Source organism: Lepisosteus oculatus, chromosome 6, assembly GCF_040954835.1.
Source record: "Lepisosteus oculatus isolate fLepOcu1 chromosome 6, fLepOcu1.hap2, whole genome shotgun sequence".
NCBI classification, from domain to species: Eukaryota; Metazoa; Chordata; class Actinopteri; order Semionotiformes; family Lepisosteidae; genus Lepisosteus; species Lepisosteus oculatus.
In genome coordinates, this window is record NC_090701.1 from 35402900 (window position 1) to 35422170 (window position 19271).

Genomic DNA, 19271 nt, shown 5'->3' on the forward strand with positions numbered 1-19271 from the left:
TCACACCTAAATTTGGAGATGTATGGTTAATGTAACAATCTTGTGATACTGGGGAATAAACTGATATTCTGAGTGTTATACCTCTTTATCTTTTAGTGGTATGAAAGATACACAAATATCATAAAGCTGTGTTTGGGGGAGTGTAGCAATGCTTGTGAAAGGAAATCTGTAAGTCAAACAGTAAAAACCCTTATGTGACTTTATAAGACTTTTGCTTTTGTCTACTTACTAAACCAATTTAGCTGGCATGCCCGGAGAAAAGGTGGCTCAAGTTGTGCTAACAGATCAGGGTAACCCTAAAAAATGAATGAGTTTTGGTGTCTGTGTTTATTGATGTCTTTCATCAATAATTATGAATTCAGGAGGTGATGATAAAAATCATCATCTTTACTTAACATTTTTATAGTTCTATTCCATAGGCCTTGGGACAGATGAACAGAATGTCTCCCAAGGCACAGAGCTTTAGTTTTTAGAACTGAGAGAAGAACAGAGTCCAAAGAGGGCAAATGTTGTATAAGGAGATAACAATTCACTGTTGTAGTCAGGAGCTGAAGCACTGAACCCCTTAAAGAGGTGCAGTGGTATTTTGATTTTAAATCTGAGATCTACGGGGAGCTAGTGAGAGGAAGTGAAAACAGAACAGAACAGATATTCCCAAGTATTTTAGTTTAAGATATTTTACAAACAGCTAAGTTCAGAACATGTTGCAACTTGTTTATGACATTTTTGGATACACCAGCAAACACTGCATTACAGTAATAATGCCTGAAATACACAGAGCTTGCATTTGATTCTTTGCACAGATGTGGACTAATTCCAGCCTCATACTCAGTCTAAAACTGGTACAGTTGTTAAAAAGAACCAGTCATCATAACACCTTGTTTAAAGTCCAGATTACGTTCTTTTTCATTCATTTTTAATGGAAATTACTGAAGAAATTACTGTATACCATACTTATGAAGACTTTGCACAGTGGTAGAATATATAGCAGATACAAAAATCAATGGGACCAAGTCCTGTGGAACACCAACTTTGTCAAAGAAGAACAATGCCAAAAAAGTCATACTGTACATTGTTTATAATCAGTCAGATAAGATTTAAACCAAAATTTAAAGCTATCAATCCTGCTAGGCGAGGGTGAGGAAAAGCAAAGGAGTCTTTTTAACAATAATACATTTGGTCAATGTTCTGTGGTGGCATGGTGATGCAGTGATCAGCACTGCTGCTTTGCAGTGCTGAGACCCTGGGTTCAATTCTGGATCTGGGGTGCTATCTGCTTGGAGTTTGTATGTTTTCCTGTGTTCATCTGTGTAACTTCCAGGTGCTCTGGTTTTCCCCCAGAACCCTAAGTCATAGTGGTATTTGTTCTGTCTTCTATGACAATTGACCTTGGTGTAAGTACAGTATACTGTATGTTTGTGTTTGTGCTTTCCCTGTAATGTACTGGTGTCTTGTCCAGGCTGTACCCTGCCTTGTGCCCATTGCTTGCTGGGATAGGCTCCAGGTCCACTGCAACCATAAATTGGATGAAGCAGTTAAAAATGTTCTGATAATTATTATTGCAACACTGTAATTCATGGGTCTTGTCAAAGTTGTTTGAACTTTAAATTTAAATCATAATAAAAGCAGTTAGAATATATACTATCATATTAAAGCAGTTAGAATATATACTAAAGACCCTAATCTATTCAGATAGATTGAATTATCAACAGTGCCATGTCTGTTTTCTCGTCAACATTGAGGTCCAGCAGAGCATGAATGGATATATGTATTAACATTATGTTCTTGATATGTGTAAAGAACAGGATTTAAAAAAAAATCCAATCCAAAGACCAATCAGAATATTTTAAATAAAAAAAACTAGATTTGACCTCTCAGGCGAACACCTTGCCCTCCTATAGTGTGTTACCCTTAGATCTATACCACTAAAATAGTCTTACATGTTTTATATTTTTATGCATGATGATATGTAGATTTTTAAGATTTGTATATGAATTTTCTTCATATGAAAGCATTTCATACTTCAAACCTTTCTTCATGGGTGAGTGGGGTTTAATATGATTTACAGTAGTTCAGGTGGGGAGCTGCGTCATCATTCGTAGTCTGCAAAGGAACAGGTAGTGATGGGTTTATTCCATGCTGAAAAGAGAAGATGGAAAACACAATGTTTCGGCTGTGAAGTCTTCTTCAGGTGTGTGAAAGGCTTCACAGCCGAAACGTTGTGTTTTCCATCTTCTCTTTTCAGCATGGAATAAACCCATCACTACTTGTTCCTTTAATACGATTTGTTTGCTGAATCTTAAGGGGATTCCAGCTTCCAGCAACTGTGGGGCTTCTTTTGGTAAACATGAAATCTGAAGGGAAATGTATTGCATCAGTGACTTGAAATGAACCCAATAAAGCACAGTGGGAGGTTTAACACATTAACTAAAAACTGACTATCACACTCAGTGCAAGTGAAATATAATCACAGGCAGCAGCTTTCATTTAGTAGACAACAGGCTGCCGTGAAAAATGCCATCTGTGAAAGGGGTGATTAGAGCACGGCAGCTATCTAGGGTTGCCACTTACGTGATGTTGCTGGGACTAATACATTTTTCATGGGGGAAAGGACATTTGTGCTTTAGCATTCAGGATGGGGGTGGGGGGTGGGGAGGGAGGATGTCCCTGCAAACACTGAGTCTATGGATCAATATCCAAAAAAAGCCCCAGGACAACGGTATTGGTATTTTGCAAGCAATGCCAAACCTTCCTTTTCAAAGGAAGGATCACTGCAGTACTGCCTCTTCCTACTACATCGTATAAAGTAAAGCCTTCTTCAGGGGTGAGGTGTCTCCACGGCTGAAACGTTGTGTTTTCTTTCTTCTCTTTTCAGCATGGAATAAACCTATTACTTGTTCCTTTGCAGCCTACGCATGCTGACGCAGCTACCCACCTGAACTACTACATCCTATAAAGTAGATGTGTCAATAGCCATAAGAACATAAAAAAGATTAAAAATGAGAGGAATTTATTTGGGGAATGAGAGACCTTTAGATAAACCATGTAAGAAATAATTATGTGTAGACTGCACAGTTGTACGTTATCTGCAGTATGTAGCATAATATAACAATTGCCCTTTTACACAACTAAGCTTACTTTCTCTTAAACAGTAGATGGTCCCTGGCCTTTATATCTGAAATACAACTAGAGCAGATTACCTAACAGCAGTGTTGCATATTTTTGCATTAACAGTATGTACATTAAATTACCTAGAATTATTAAGCTAAGCCAACATTCAAGCTAGTTATGAAGGTTTCAAGATAATGCAGGTCCTAGCATTGCAATGTTGCAATCTGGATATGAATTGTCCATTTGTGTGAGAAAGAACGATATAAGTTTTAAAGCATTGGCTTCCCCTATTAATATATTTACTGTACACACTAAACAAAAGGGAGAATAGTATACCTTTAGTGGACGAATAACAGTTTTTGACATTTTAAGTTTTGTCTTTGATTAATACACGGAGCCATCCAAGGGAGAAAGGAAAGGCCGTTTTGATACAGTGTTACAGTGGTTCATATTCATTATGAATATTGTTGACCTTGAGTTATTCAGAGCTGTCAGAAATGCTGGGCCACTGCAGAAATTTAATTCAATGTCAGTTACAACATAAATGTTGGTGCAGAATTTTGTAAACTCCAGTATTATTGTGATATTCCTTTGTGATAAAGTAGTACCTAAATAAGTGATCAGTCCTGCTGAATTGGCCATTTTACACTGTGCTTCCCATGACAAGATGCTTCAGTGAGTAGATTTATGTTGCAGAGCCTCATGAGGAAATAAATTGCCCTCAGGTAACCTAGATACTGTACATCAAAACATACTGTGAATCTAATACTTAGAACATCTTACCTTTTCTTTGAAATCCTTTCTTGATTGCTAACTTATGTTATCATCTGCCTCTACTGTTTTTTGTGTTACATTACCCTGTTGAGATATTGTAGTATTAAGAATGTAAAAAGGTTTACAAATGAAAAGAGGCCTTTTTGGAATTTAGTAGCTCCAATAATTGATTTGAGAATCTTATCCTTTGATTAATTTAAAATAGCCGGGGTGTAAACTTCATCAACAATATTGTTTGAGATGCCCACAACTCTCAGGGTAAAGAAGTGTCTCCTGTCTCCTCTTCTGGGTTTTAAATTTACGTCCACATACAGTAGTTTATGTTTGTATCTACTGGTTCATGTTTACTGTGTGTTCTGAAGAAGCCTACTGGGATGACTTTTTCGGTGCCTATGAGGATTTTGGGTCTTAATAGAAGGAGGATTTCTTTTATTAATATCCTTTATTTTCTTTAAAGAAAGCATCTTATTTCAAGCAAAATACGTGATAAATTCCATGATTGAATCTCTTATTTCTTTATTTTGGAACAAAGTTAACCGCCGATTGGCTTTTTAGGTTAAAGGGTACCTTAGGATAGGATAAGGGCTGTTTTTTAAAATAAAACAATTGAAGAATTACATTACTTCTGCTTTTTTGTGCTCCCTGCATATGTCAGTCTTTGTATTCACTGGCATATGGACTCGTATCTATCCTGTTTTTCCTTTGTCCTTTTCTTAGCTGCAAGTAAAAACTAGTACACAACAATCAGGATGAAAAGATGGCAACCCTGTTGTTACCACCGGGTCCTGACAGCTTGCGCCGGTTCACACGTGAATCCCTGGCTGCTATTGAGAACCGGATTGCTGAGGAGCAGGCCAGGAATGCCAAGCAGGAGTACCGAGAGGATCTTGGTGACGTGGAGCCACCAAAGCCACGAGCCGACCTCGAGGCCGGCAAGCAGCTGCCGCGCATCTTTGGCGACATTCCTTCTGAACTCGTTGGTGTGCCTCTGGACGATTTTGACTCTTACTACTACAACAACCAGAAAGTAAGTGCCGTGTGTATCCATGTAAGTAGGCTGCTTTACTTTGTAGGGAACAGGTAAAGGTTTGTCCCATGCTGAATCAAAAAGAGACGCAACGTTTCCACTGTGGGGCGTTCTTCAAGTGTGAAACTCTTCTTTGCTTTTCAGCATGGAATAAACCTTTACCTGTTGCTTTGCCACCTACGCATGCTGGTGCAGCTCCCTACTTGAATTACTTCACTTTGTGTTTATGTCTTAAGTGTCTTTTCTGTCCTAGTTTGTATTTCTTATTTAACTTGAGTAGAAGAGTGTATGAGATTTATCCACCCCTCCAATGTGTGAGAAATTTTCATTTAATTTGGAGATGTTAATTCAGATAGCTTTCACTTTTTTGCACCATTATCCACCATTTTAAAAATGTCAAGAAATGGATAAGCAGTTGTGAATATTACCCATAGGTAAAATGTACCAATACTCTGTTGTGCCTTTTCATATACCATATAAGACTGACATTTCTTCAGATGTCATAAACCAAAATTATACTTTTATTTGAGGAAAATCATAGTTCTACTCAGGGTAAAGGATACTAAATTTTTTTATTGGTGTTTTAACACCAATAACATAACATTATTCGTCTCCTTCCCTGAATTTTATTGAAGGAAACTAATGGCTTCTAATCAAGTCTGATGGCTGAAATATGTTTGAAAACGGATTAGTTTGGCTTGACATGCCAGTTCACGCACCTCAGCCAAGGAAGAACTGAATACATATACTGTAGCTGTTCCCTGAAAATTGTATTGTGAGGCTGATCACTTATTTTTTGCACTGCCATTTCAGTGCAGTAACAGTGCATCATAGAGTGAACTGAGAGAGAAGTCACAGCTCCACTCAAAATGCCTGGAGCCGAAATTTGACAAAAGAGCAAAATGTCACTGACTAGAACAACATACTTTAGTAGAGCAGCTCTGCTCCCTGTCCATTAAATACAATGAATACTTGGTCACGTTATATTTATTTAAAGTTAATCTATGTTTAAAGGCTATTCCAAAATAAAGAATGCTAGTTTCGTGCTGAAGAAATGTCAAACTGTTCTGATTTACTATACAATATACTATATAATATACAAATTTACTAAACTCCATATAACTACAAATATGACACTCGCCTTATTCATGTCAGAGCTGAGTATGAACCCTTTAAACTTACACGTTGCATGTCACATTTTCAGATACATGGAAAATTTTAATGTCTGATGAAGACGATACTAGGTGGTTGTGCACATAAGCGCTTCCACTGCCTAAATCCTAAAATGAATTGATGTAAGGAATTTGATGCACCTTACATATCTCTGTGGTCCTGTTATATAATGTCCATTTACCTTCATCAGCACTGTCAGAAGCCCCTGTCTTTTTTTGTTTTCTTGCCTGTTTCACGTGTTGTCTTCACTGAATTTATTGTCTAGCCCCCAGAACATTTGTCAGCTTAATAAGCATTCTCAGTGACATTGACAAGGCATATCTGGAGTGGATGAAATCACCACAGGGCATTTGAGCTGAAAATGTGTCAGGAAGCTTTCATGTTCTGAGGAAACAAAGGCTGAGGTGAAACATTTCCCTTGAAGAAGCCTACATGTGATGCAGAGATTATCTAAAATGGCCACATTAATCCTTTATCTGTTGTCAGTCGACTTGTCTTGGTGCTAATTTTACTGAGTTATTTCCCAAAAGACTTGGGGTTAACAATAGTTTAAATTATCATGAAAAAATTGTATTCATCCATTAGTTATTCATACTGTATAATGCCTACCAGAGGTTTTGGGACAATGAAGTCTAAACTGAGATTTCCTTTAATATTAATTTCTCATGCAAAATCATGACTGATACTGTACAGTAAATATAACTTATCCGTATTTCATTTTTAATAAACCCAGTCAAATTAGTTGCATTGAACCAATTTATTTTAAAGGAGTAAAAGTATTGGGATAATTATCTTACAAGTGGTCTCTTGGTGGTTGTTACTTGTTGGGTAAGTGGGTTCATTAAAGAACTTTGATCTTTCAATCAACCTGTCTTGCTTTTAGCTTGCAGTTTTTGTAGTTGGTAATTAAAGATCTGAAACAGGGTCCATATTAGAATTCCCCTGAAACTTCAAAACATGATTACAGGATCACATGTCATTTTAGTGAAGTATTACGTAAAAGCTATAAGCATATTTCAAGCTCAGTTGAGTGGTTTAGAGCACTCAACTTATCCTTAGACCACATTGCAAAAGCACATAACTGTGTAAGCAAGCAACCTGCTAGTAGTGCGAAAATGCACTTCAGTTAAAAACACTGTCTTTCTAAAAAAACATCAGGATATGTGAGGTGCTGTTTAAACACAATACAGACCATTTCCGATCTTTCCTATCTACTCAGTGATGCAGTTACTGTATCTCCCCTGGCTGGCTTTGTTGACTTTCTGCATCTGCAACTAGACGTTCTGCAACTAGGGAAGTGAGCAAATGGTGGATGTTTCACTTTGATAATTAATGCTGCACAAGTGGCAGCTAAGCCCTGTGGAATAAGGAATGGTTTTGGTTTCTCAAGTATTCTTTTAACATAAAGATAAATAATGATTTCAACTTATTGATCTCCTAAAAGGAGAATCTTTTTAGCTTAATGGTTTATGCTTTCTTTTCAATCAGGTCGAATCAATAACATTCAGGCCTTATTTTTTTAGGTTTTCTGGAACTATGTACATAAAGCTGAATGAAAAATGTGAGTTGAAAAAGGAAAGAGCTAACCCATTTTCCCTCTGTAAGAATGGATAACATTTATGGTTTTAATTGAGTTTAAAGACAGGGATAACTTTCAAGAATTGGTCAATACAATCACAAAGCGTTTCTTGCTAAGCCTGGCCTAAGAAGAGCTGTTGCCTGTGGAAGTGGTAGGATTAAGAGTTCATTTTTCACATTTGCAGAGTTCCAATGTAATTTTTATTGAGACTTCCTTCTGATTGCCTGTTTGGGATATAACAGAATCTTGACCTTCTCAACATGAGCTATGTTTTGTGCAAAAGCATCTCGTGTTGCTTAAGTATTGGTTATGTCTAAGCAATCAGTGTTTTGTTTTTGTTTTTAACAACAGTCTTTTTCTCTCCACAGACTTTTATAGTACTGAACAAAGGGAAGGCCATCTTCCGATTTAGTGCCACACCTGCACTGTATATTTTTAGTCCCTTCCATCCTGTCAGAAGAGCATCAATAAAAATTTTAGTACACTCATATCCTTTATATTTTGGTACAATATTGTGCTTTCCTCTGTTTAACGATGGAGGTATTATTTGAAGATTTATGAATGGTAGAATGTAATCCAAATGTGCTGCATTGCATGAAAACTGTCAGCCAAGTGTCTTTTTTTAATTGGTTTTCCGAATTCCAAAATGATTCTTATAAGAGAATCAAGCTGTGGTGCACTATATCTGACCCTGTTATCAAATGAGTAAACAGAAAAAAAATATTTACCTGAGAAAGCATTCACAAGTGTATCTTTTTTAGAATATACATTTCTCTTTTGCACATGTATGCTTGAGTGAATCAGGGCAAATCTGCACAGCACTTGTCAAATAGTTCTTGTACATGATCTAATAGCCTTACAATATAATTTTCCTAGAGAATTAGTGCTGTTTTTACTAGATTCTGTTTGTAGTTAAGTTAATAAAATACAATTACAAATTACTGCAGAGATATCTTAATTTACTTTTTAATTATACATGTATCCTTCTGGCGTAATTGCAGAGACCTGTCTGCTGCAAATTTCCTATGGACTCTAATGTAAAAATGTCTAATGACGTTTACATGTGCAGTAATCTACAGTATAGTGTTCTCTGTCTGTCAGGTCTAAGCAAGTGGAAAATGTAAGCTTTTATTTCCTCAAGTTATTTCTACTTGTCAATATCATAGATTTCTGTGGAAATCACGTAACTCATGTTAATAAAGTTGTCAATATGGAGAATTACAAGGGTACTAGCAGTGACTAAAATATCTGAATTTCAAGGTGTCTTATTTTTTCATGTAGTTTTGTATGAATACAGTATATAATACAATTATACAGTATATACTAGACCTAATTTATAAAGTGCTGTTTACTACCCAGAAAAGATTATTATTCTGTGCTACCCTGGTTATATTTCCATCACATGAGAGAAAATGAAAATGGGCAGAGTTCAAATTGATTTAATATGGGGTACACAACCTTGGTTTGAGTATGAAACACCTACTGTATGTCCTCAGAAGGTTTTTAAGGTATGAGCAGTCTTCACTACATGTAAAAACACAAAATGATAATGACTACTAAACAGTTGGGATATACTGTAAAAGATCAGAGAAAACGTGCTGGTGTGCTACAATATAGTTCTGAAAAGGTGTATAAAATCATTGTAACATGATTCATGTTTAACATAAACCTTAACATCCCTGTCTTTGTAAGGTACTGTAGATACCTTCCTCTTGTTCGTACCACTACACACTTCAGCAATAATTTGAGTACACAAGGCAAGCTTGACTTGAAACAAACACATGGTGGACCTGAGCTTAAACCAAATGCTTGAATTGATAGTTTTGGTGGATGGGTTCAGCACAAGCTATAATTGTTAATGATGCCTTTACAACAGGCATCTTTTTTTAAAGTTCCATTTGTTTCTTAAAGATCATTTTCAGAATCGTCTGTGACCTAGAATATCGGAAGGTAGCTTGTTTCATACTCACATAACGTTTTTGTGTAATAAAATACCTCTGTGAAATGTTTAGAAGTGTATCTTTGTAGTTTCTACTGTTGTTGCCCTGTTGAATTTGAACACAGCCATAGGATGGATTGTATCAAGGCCCTGATGATTTTGAATATTTGAGTCAGTTCCCTTATAGTCTTATCTGTTCAAAACTGGAAAGCCAGTTCTTTTAGTCTGTCAGTGTGGGGCATTCCTTTGAGGCCAGGAATGATTCTGGCTGCTCACCTAAGTGAATTCCAGAATAGAAATATCTTTTTTGTTTCTGCATGGCATGGCAATCATGGCAATTCTGCACTGATTTATAAATAAAATCTTTTAGAGTAATATCCCTTGATTTTAATTGGACACTTTATATATATATACACTGTATCATGTATACGGTATGTATATCTTACCATTTTGTTTCCCCTTATTTGTTGCTTCCCCACATAACCTGTTTCTACTACTACCAATTACGTCTCTACAAAATATAATAGGTATGATTATTTTCAAGCATGACATTAACCATTTTAGGTATTTTGTTTTTGCTTCCTGCATAGAACATGTAAATTTGGTTTAAGACCTTTTGAATTTTATGTTTGGTAATCATCCTAGTTTAGTATCACTTGTGAACATAACTAGTTTGCTAGCTAAATCAAAGTATCAAAGATCATTAACATAAACGAGAGCAGTGGTCTTAATACAGATCCCTGTAATACTTTATTAATTACATCATCCGGTTTTGGGCATTTATTGTACTTCATCACTTCAGTTTGAGCATTTGTATCTTCTATTTCCTATTTCTATTTCCATCACCTACAATTTGAGAATTAAGGCTGTGAGCAATTCTAGCAAAAGCCTTCTGAAAATCTAAATGTAATGTTTAAAGTAGACATGTTTATAACCATTGCAACTGTTGCCTATCCACAGAAGTCTGACACATTTTTTAAAAAAGGGTTATCTTTTCTAAATCCGTGTTGACTCATCCCATGAATCCTGTTACCCTCCATACAAATTACCCTCCAATACAGTTGTAATTATTGTTTACATAAGATTACATTTAAAGGAAGTGAGACTAATTGATCTGTAATCACTTGCTTAAATTTTGTTACCCTTCTATGATTGGGCACTACAGCAATTTTTAAGTCAGTAGGTAGAAATTAGACACTTTTGAGTGACCTCCAGAAGAGTTTTGTTAATGTCCACCTGTTTCCTTAAGTAAAGCTGGTAGAATACCATCATGCCCTAGAGAATTGACTGACTTAAGTGCTTTTCTTACCTGAATCACTTCTGGCTCTTCTGTGCTAATATTACAGTAAATATGGTTTCCATAGCTTGTAGAATTTTATCTGTTTCTTCTTTGGTAAGCAGCTGAATGAAACATTAATTTAATACATCAACCATTTCAATGCCATCACCTAAAAGTATCCCATATTGTATCTGAGACACTTTGTTTTTTTTTCTTGTGATATTGAAAAGACTTGCTTGTTCTGTTCTTTGTTTGGTGCTTTATAGAGTACTTTCTTTCTCCTTAACTTCTTTTTGATTTAACAACCGAGCCACTGCTTTCCTGATTATGTTTTTACTTAATAATTAGAATAATCTGTTTTCAAATGTGCTTAGGTGCTTTTCTTAACGTGTTGTCATGTATTATTTACTGATTAAATATCTATATTAATTTTGGGTGTAGGTACCTCTAAGGTACACTTTAAACTAAAGCATAACAAATTATGAGCCCTAATGGTTTTTCACCAATATTTTCCTTATGCTGTCTTGATTGAGAAGATGAAATCAATATAAGCATTTAGTCTAGTAGGTGTTCTGACAAACAAGAAAAGAGTCATTATCTGTATCTACCATTTCAATTTTAGTGGTTGACATTCCTATTGGTTTTTCCAAACTGAGTGAAGATTGTTCCCATCAGAACCGCTTTTTCTTTTAAAAATATTTTTACAATTTTAAAATAATTAAGCCATTTAAAAAAATAAAAGTAAAATACATACAAAATTGAGAGGAAATACAACTATAAAACTTAAAGTACATCATCAGATATTGAATATATTCTTCCCTTATGTAATACTCCCCCCAAAATATTAAAATCACAAAGTCCTGTCAAAGTCTAAGATTAAAAGCAGAAAAACTCCTCTCCTGTGTGAGCTGGACCCAAATGAGCCAATTAATTATCATGTCACAAACTGCTTTTGGCCAATCAGTGCCTTGCTGACTTGATAATTATTTTAATTTATAGAAATTTCACAATTGATTAAATTCTTAAAAAGGACTATTAATTACTATTAATTCTGAATCACAAATCTAGCACAAGCACATCAATCATGATGTTGTTAAATATATTTTGAGGTGTATACAGTATGTGAATGTGGTTTAGGTTTAAGGTCCAAGTTCTAATTTATGTTATGTACAGTTTCTATGTCCCAGTTTTGTGCAAGTTTCACTTAATGTAAAATTGTCAGGACCCTTTTGTTTCTGATAGCACGAAGTAAAGAATGCCTGCATGCTTCTTATAATTTTCTCTTTTCCTACCACGTTTCTTGTATATACAGTATAAAGCTTTAATCAGTTGTGAATCTGCATCAGCCCTGTTACCTCACAACATATCCTTTGCATCTTAATGACAATTTTTTGTGAAATAATTTTGCCTATGCTTTATCTTAGTTACTGTAATTACTTAATAAGAGTAGTAATAATTTGCTTAACAGATTCCCTCATTTATGGAACATTACAATATCCAAATGAGTTTTACAATAGGGCTATGTACAGAGAGCAATCATACATGTACATTAAAATAAATTAATAATTTGATCATGTTCATGCAAGCTGGACGTAGCCTACAAGGATTGTGGAAGTCTACAGTATATGCTCTAAAATAGCATGAAATAAAGCAGTACACAGCGAGGGTACAAAGTAGTAATAAAGACAGTCTGATAGCCTATATTGTATGTTTATTGTTAATAAGTGCCATAAGCAAATTTCATTGTCACTTTTGGCAACGCACACATTGGCAAATCTCATTGCCAAGACATCATTCCCTTAGTCTTTTAAAGTTTGCATATACTGTAGCCTAAATTGTTCTATCTTTGCTGTGAATGTATCTAAACCAATCGGCAATAAAAAATACAGACCTTGTTCCCAGAAGGCTTTTATGAAGCAATGGGTGATAAATGGGCGATAATGTACGTATACACAAATGGCGATGAGAGCACAATCACAGCAAGGCCCTTTCAGAACTAAAGGGTGTGGCATGATAAGATCCAGCCCACCATTCCTTGGAAAGGATCACATCCACCCCTATCCCTGAAGGTTTGGATACGAGATGGGAATATATGGTAAAAAAAACAGATGAAAATATGAAAAACTCACTTGGACTGTGAATTATCAGTCAGTTTTAGTAGGGAAAGTAAAGGAGCCACACTGGAGTATTTTGTACGTATCTTTCACATTCCAGTCCCATGACTAGCCTTCTGACATTTCCGTGCAGACGTTTTGTTGGGAATCTTTTTAGATTGTGTGCCAAGTTTTGATGGCTGTTCTCCCACCTGTACTACGGCCAACCACCCCCAGCCCTTTTCTTTATAGACAGTTACTATAAATAAAATAACTGCCATCTGAGAGTGTTAAGAAATACTAGGCTCGTGGACGCTTCTCTCATGGCACACTGATAAGAGGGTGAAGAGGCTGATTCTGGAGGTGTTAGCTTGAATCCCAATGTCTCACAGTGTGGCTTGAAAACCATGCACCAAGTCATTTTGACTGTAGGCAATGGTTTTTATTGGGTTTATGAGACAGGGTCAGTACTAATAAAACCAAAAAATCATAGAAAATAAATGTGCTGGCTGAACTTGCTGTCCTAAATCCTAATATTACCTCATATTCCCTCAATTGTTCCTCTCATAATCCAGCAAAGAAATAAGAAAAAGAAGGTTTACAATCATGTGAAGTCTGCTTATTATTTTTCAGAATTGTGGTCTGTTACTCACAGATCAGTTGCATGCATTGAAGTTTTGCTTTTGTTTTTGAAAAGAAGCCATTGAAACTATAGGCCACTTTTTACCAAGCAGTTGCTGACAATAATCTGATAGGCTACTTGGAATATTATTGTGGTTTTTTTTATATTGTATATCTTAAAGTCATAGATGATGTTAATTTCTATAACTGGCAATGCTTATAGCATGCATTCACTCTAGTTTCCTTTTGGGTTTATTTGCTCATTAACTTGAAATTAATTTTCCCTTACATGAAACAGGATGATTATCACTCCTTTTAAAGCCAGTGGCTTTTTATCATGACATATCAGTAAGTGCTATTCAAGTAAATTGAGATAGGATGTCGGCATTCACAAAAAGTGAATAAATGTATACATTTATCCTGTTCTTTATTTTGGGGGATAAAAAAATGTTTTATTCCACACAATAATCCCCAGCCTTTTGCATATTACACCTTCTCAGTTAATTTCTAAACAAAAGAAATGCAACAAGACACATTAGTACTGTATTTGTTTTCTTAGTAGCAGACAATAAATTCTGTCTTTAATTAATTTTCTTGTTTTTGTACAGTTTGTTTCACTAATTCACTGTTGCTCAGTCCATTCACAGCCACCCATTTGCCATGGTGTAGTGTTAATATTATAAATCAATAAATACATATTTTAAATGGATCAAGTTTATATTAGTCATATACAGTAAACTAAAAATAGTTATACTGTACATGTGAACAGGGAACACAAAACATAGATAATAGGAAACATATTCAATACATAATTGATTAGTTACCTTTGTGGATGCATAGATTAGAATGTAATAATTATTTGTATATTTGTCAATTTATTAAGTCATAAAAATTTCTTATTTAATTATAAAAACGTGCTTTAATTTCTCATGGCACTGGAAAACTCCAGTTCAGCCAATGTTATTGGTAACCAAATCACCAAAGACCTGAAACGATTTAACTTTGGTCAGTTAAAGGAAGATTTAATAAATATAACAATTTAGAAATTAGAAATGTCACAAAAATCACAATGTGCTTTATCTTTCATGGACCAATGTAGACCTTGCATCCATAATTTATCAATAACCTCAAAATGTTCCTAATCTTTAAAATAGCATGTGATTTTGGGTGAGCTACTGTATAAGACCTACTGAATAAGTATACAGGTTTATAAGGTATAGCACTGTCTATCCTTGCTAATGATTTTCTTCATTCTTTTTTTATGGTTTATATTTAGTATTGATTGACAGTTGACCTGACATTATTGTAGGGGTGGCACCTTTACCCATGCAGCCCTTAGACAGATATACCATAGTGAGCAGGCCATTATACTGTAAATGTCCTTATTTGATTAAATAAAGCTCTACATAATGTAAAACATATTTGGGTTAACATATTCAGTATTTTGTATTCTATGTTCTTTTTTAGGTTTGTTTTTACTGTGGCAATTTGTTTAGTGTGACAGAAGTTTTATTTAATCTCTTACTCAGGGGAAAGTGAGGTGTGGATGGCTGAGGAAAGAATGCAGGCTTGCACTGTATCCATTCTTCTTTTTTTTCTGCTAGTTTTTATACTAGCAGATAATCGGCCAGTGAAAGCTCTATTTTCCTTCATCTGAATGCCTAAAACCCTAAGCCGAACCCAGGATTTTACAATAACTTTCTGGGTATTGACATGCATTATCTAGAAAAGATGTACAGTAATGAGCAACTATTTTCCTTCTGCTTCAATTTGTGTATGAAACCTGAAATCCTGTGTGACAAGTCATCCACTGTTGAGGTTTGAACACGTGCTCCCTTCAGAGACGTATGTAAAGTGTATTTCAAGGCATCAGGAAGCTTGCTCTTCAGAGTTGAAAAGAAACATGAATTATATAAACTTTTGAGCTACATCACCTTTATATAATCTGATTTTATAAGTCATTATCTTTTAACTTAATAAAATGTTAGGTATTACTCCAGATCTCTCTTTGTGAGGTACTGCAGCTAGCATTGCGGTTGAATCAAAATAAAGCACAGATCTTGGAGAGACTAGCTTGAGAATGTAGGCAACATATTCTCCGTCTGTCTGAATCTACACTTCCTGCCTTTTCTGTTTACTCATTTCTATGGGTAACAGGGTCCTGATTGCATGCTACCATTGTATTTTTGTATAACGCAATCTACTGTCTATGTGACACAGCACACTATGAATTTGAAGCAAAGTCTCTAAGTAATCTTTCACCAAGTTCCACATTTTATTAAAACGATTAAATGTACACCTATAGAAATATTCAATGCAATAAGTATATTCAGCTGCCAGGGCTGTGAATTCAAATAAAGTGTGCATTTTATTTTTGCCATTCCAGAAAAAAGATTTCAGTTTTATGGAATATTTCCTTGTAAAATACTTTTAAGTGCAATAATTGATCAACTATGAACATGTGATTGTATATACAGTATATGCTGTATATCACTGGTTTTGAAAATAAATGTTCACATATTCCTTAACTGACCTTTTTACATTGTTCAGTCTCTTTATAATGTGCACTATTTTGACCAACTGTGTGTTCATGGCCATGTCTGAACCAGCACAATGGGCCAAATATGTTGAGTAAGTATGTATTTTATTTATTTGATGTATTTCTGTGCCTTACACTGCCACATTTTCTTTATAAAAATATTCTTTGAAATATTTTCTGTTCTTTGCTATTTCCTAATGTACTTCAGCTATATTGACCTTTGAACTGTGCCCTATTTGTCCTGATACAAAGCTTTGCCAGGTGTTTGTTGCCTTGTGAACATCAATTAGCAAGTAAGTTAACAATTTGTCTCTCCAGTTCATAACTTTGCTAACTGCACTTGCTATGCTACATTGGAATGAAATCGTGGTATGATGTAACATACCATTATGCCTTACAGAATTTTCATTAAAGGGACTTTGAAGAGAATACAAAATTTGGCAAGATTCTATTTATCGGAAAAAGTAAACATGGGTTATATCCATAATCTATTAATTATGGTGATGATAAAAAGCATGGCATTTACTGTAACTACAGTAAATTTGTGCAGCTATTATATACATAAATCAAATTTAATTCCAGCTTGACAGGGGACTTTCTAAAATAAAGATCTTAGACTTATTTTCTTAAGTTGAATAGTTGGAGACATACAATTAATTAACCTGGTTTACAATACTAAAAGTAAAGCTTAGAATCTTCAATTTTACAGTCATTTACATTCCACATTTGAACAGACAAAATATTTGACTTGCGACATTATACTTGATGTAACCCATTTGATGATGGTAGCTCTTGAAGTTTTTTAAATGAAGCAGCACCAACATGGTGTATGCAGGATCTGTCATGAACCATTCGCTCAGTCTAAAGCGAGCAAGACTCTGCTTTTTTCCTTTAATGAAGAGAGACTTTTGTCTTACAGTGTTTCTGAACTGTCAAATGACATTGGAAGATTGTATTTGGGGTGAGGGGGAGAAGGGTTCATAGGCACTTAGCATGAGATAAATCTCCCAAACCATTATCTTCTCCATTTTGGAGAGCAGAACGTACCTCTCAGCACTTCATGACAGACCACAGTGAATGATTTGCAATTAGTGGCTGTCATCTAAAACCACATTGGCAAAATCAGAGCTATATTTTAAGTTACCTCCTATCAAGAGATACTGTATGAACTCAAGATCTGTAATCAGGCTTCTTACTAGAACAAAGGCCCTACGATAGGAACAAAAAATTACATTTCAAAAAGTGAACTTCATCATCTCAGCAGAAGGAAATGTTTCATTTCATCCTTGAAATTGCACATACTGTATTTTATTCTTTAAAAATATGGATTTATGGAGTTGAGATGAACGGGACAAAACTAGCGGCCTTATGTATAGCATCTACTCGCTAAAAAGTAGCATTCTTAGAATGCATAGAGTTGAGAGGTATGATCAAAAACCACTTTTCGAAAATTAAATTTTTTTATGTATAAAAATGAGAAATAAGGCCATGCAAAACAGAATGCTTCATTATTCATTTTCCATCAACTTGGCTAAATTATGATTTTGATTTGAAAGTGATTTGTTGGGTCAATGTCCATTCTTGGCTTGATGACTACCAGCTCATCAAGGGATAATGTTACCAAGCTTGCAATTCATTACTCGGAGGCTGAGAATTACACATGCTTACCACCACATTGTATCATGTACTGTATTGCTGGAACCATACCTGGGGGCAGCTCACACAAAAATAAAGTGGATGGAATGCGCCTCGTCCCCATTCCATTGACTGCTAATGCTCTCCATTTTGTTTCCAAACGCTTCACTCAGGTACACTTTCACTGGCATTTACACTTTTGAATCACTGATTAAAATTCTGGCGAGAGGATTCTGCATTGGGCCTTTCACCTTTCTGCGTGACCCATGGAACTGGCTGGATTTCAGTGTTATTGTGATGGCGTAAGTATATCCCCAAATGTGTTTTTTTCCAGAGACTAACCTGTGTCCTTTCCCTTTCCTCCTATTTTTCCTATATTTACCCCTAACACTTCACATGCATTTTGGAAGGACAGTGCTGTACATAAACGTTTTGTAGAGATGATTTTGTAGAATAGTTAGAATACATTCCTTGTGTGCTTTCCTAAGTAGTCTTACAAAAGGCACACAAAATCATCCAAGGACCTTATACCCCTGATATTTGAAAGCTCTGAATGTTTTCTCACTTGCAAATTCCAAATCCTCTACTCTGTCTTTCCTTTTCTAGACCTCTGATATTTCCTGTGAAAAGTATTTTTCATGTTTTGGGGAAAAAAATGTATCAGGAAATAATAGCTTGCTGATTTTTTATCTCTTTTTTAATCTATCCATCTGTTTTCAAACTCCTTCATCCATTTTGGGGTTTCAGGGGAGCAATGGACACCAGTCCATTAGAGGGCAGACAGGCGCAGACACTCACACCAGTCAATTTTTCTAGAAGCCAGTATGTCTTTGGACAGACAGAGAAAACCCACACAAACACAGGGGGCACATACAAACTCCATGAAAATAGCAACCCTGGTCTGAAATAGAATCCAGGGCCCAAGCTCTGAAAGGCAGCAATGCTAACCACTGGAACACCGTGTTACAAATATCTATTTTGTGATATGCATCATTAACAAAAATGCCTTTTTCTCAATACAAAGGTCACCAATTCGGATTCCTCTTTTTATATTGAGAATTGATGATAGTCTTCGCTATAACTGCATTTACAATATCTGGTACACTAGAAACAGCAGGACGTTTGAGGACGTCCCAAAGTTTATGTGATAAAATTGATATTGCTGCATTAATAATGTTTTGAGGTAATGAGTTATATCCTCTCATTTATGCTAAAACCATTTTAGTTTAAGTGCTAGAAAGAAACATCTCATTTCAGGATTTTAGCTGTCTTAAAATGACACGCATATCACAACACTTTAAGATTATGCAAATATGATAACTCCAGAAGGTTGAGTAAAATGATTAGCATTGCATTATTTGATTTCATGCAGTATTAAAAAAGACACAAATATCAACCCTTTAAGATAATGCAAGCTTGATAACTCCAGAAGGTTAATTAAAACTATTATTTATTTGTCTTCCTAACTATTGCAGCTACAGTACTTTTTTCAGTAAAAAGA

The 19271-nt window shown here is 35.3% G+C and overlaps 1 protein-coding gene across 1 annotated transcript in view; it reads left to right on the top strand.

Moving 5' to 3' along the window:
- The window catches only part of scn5lab (sodium channel, voltage gated, type V-like, alpha b), a 210889-nt gene that overhangs the window by 32622 nt on the left and 158996 nt on the right, over positions 1-19271 (top strand). Inside the window, exons 2-5 of the mRNA XM_069191224.1 lie at positions 4603-4912; positions 8033-8150; positions 16137-16227; positions 17944-18072. Of these exons, the coding sequence (XP_069047325.1) occupies positions 4643-4912; positions 8033-8150; positions 16137-16227; positions 17944-18072 (608 nt within the window). The 5' untranslated portion in view covers positions 4603-4642. The remainder of the gene's footprint in view (positions 1-4602; positions 4913-8032; positions 8151-16136; positions 16228-17943; positions 18073-19271) is intronic.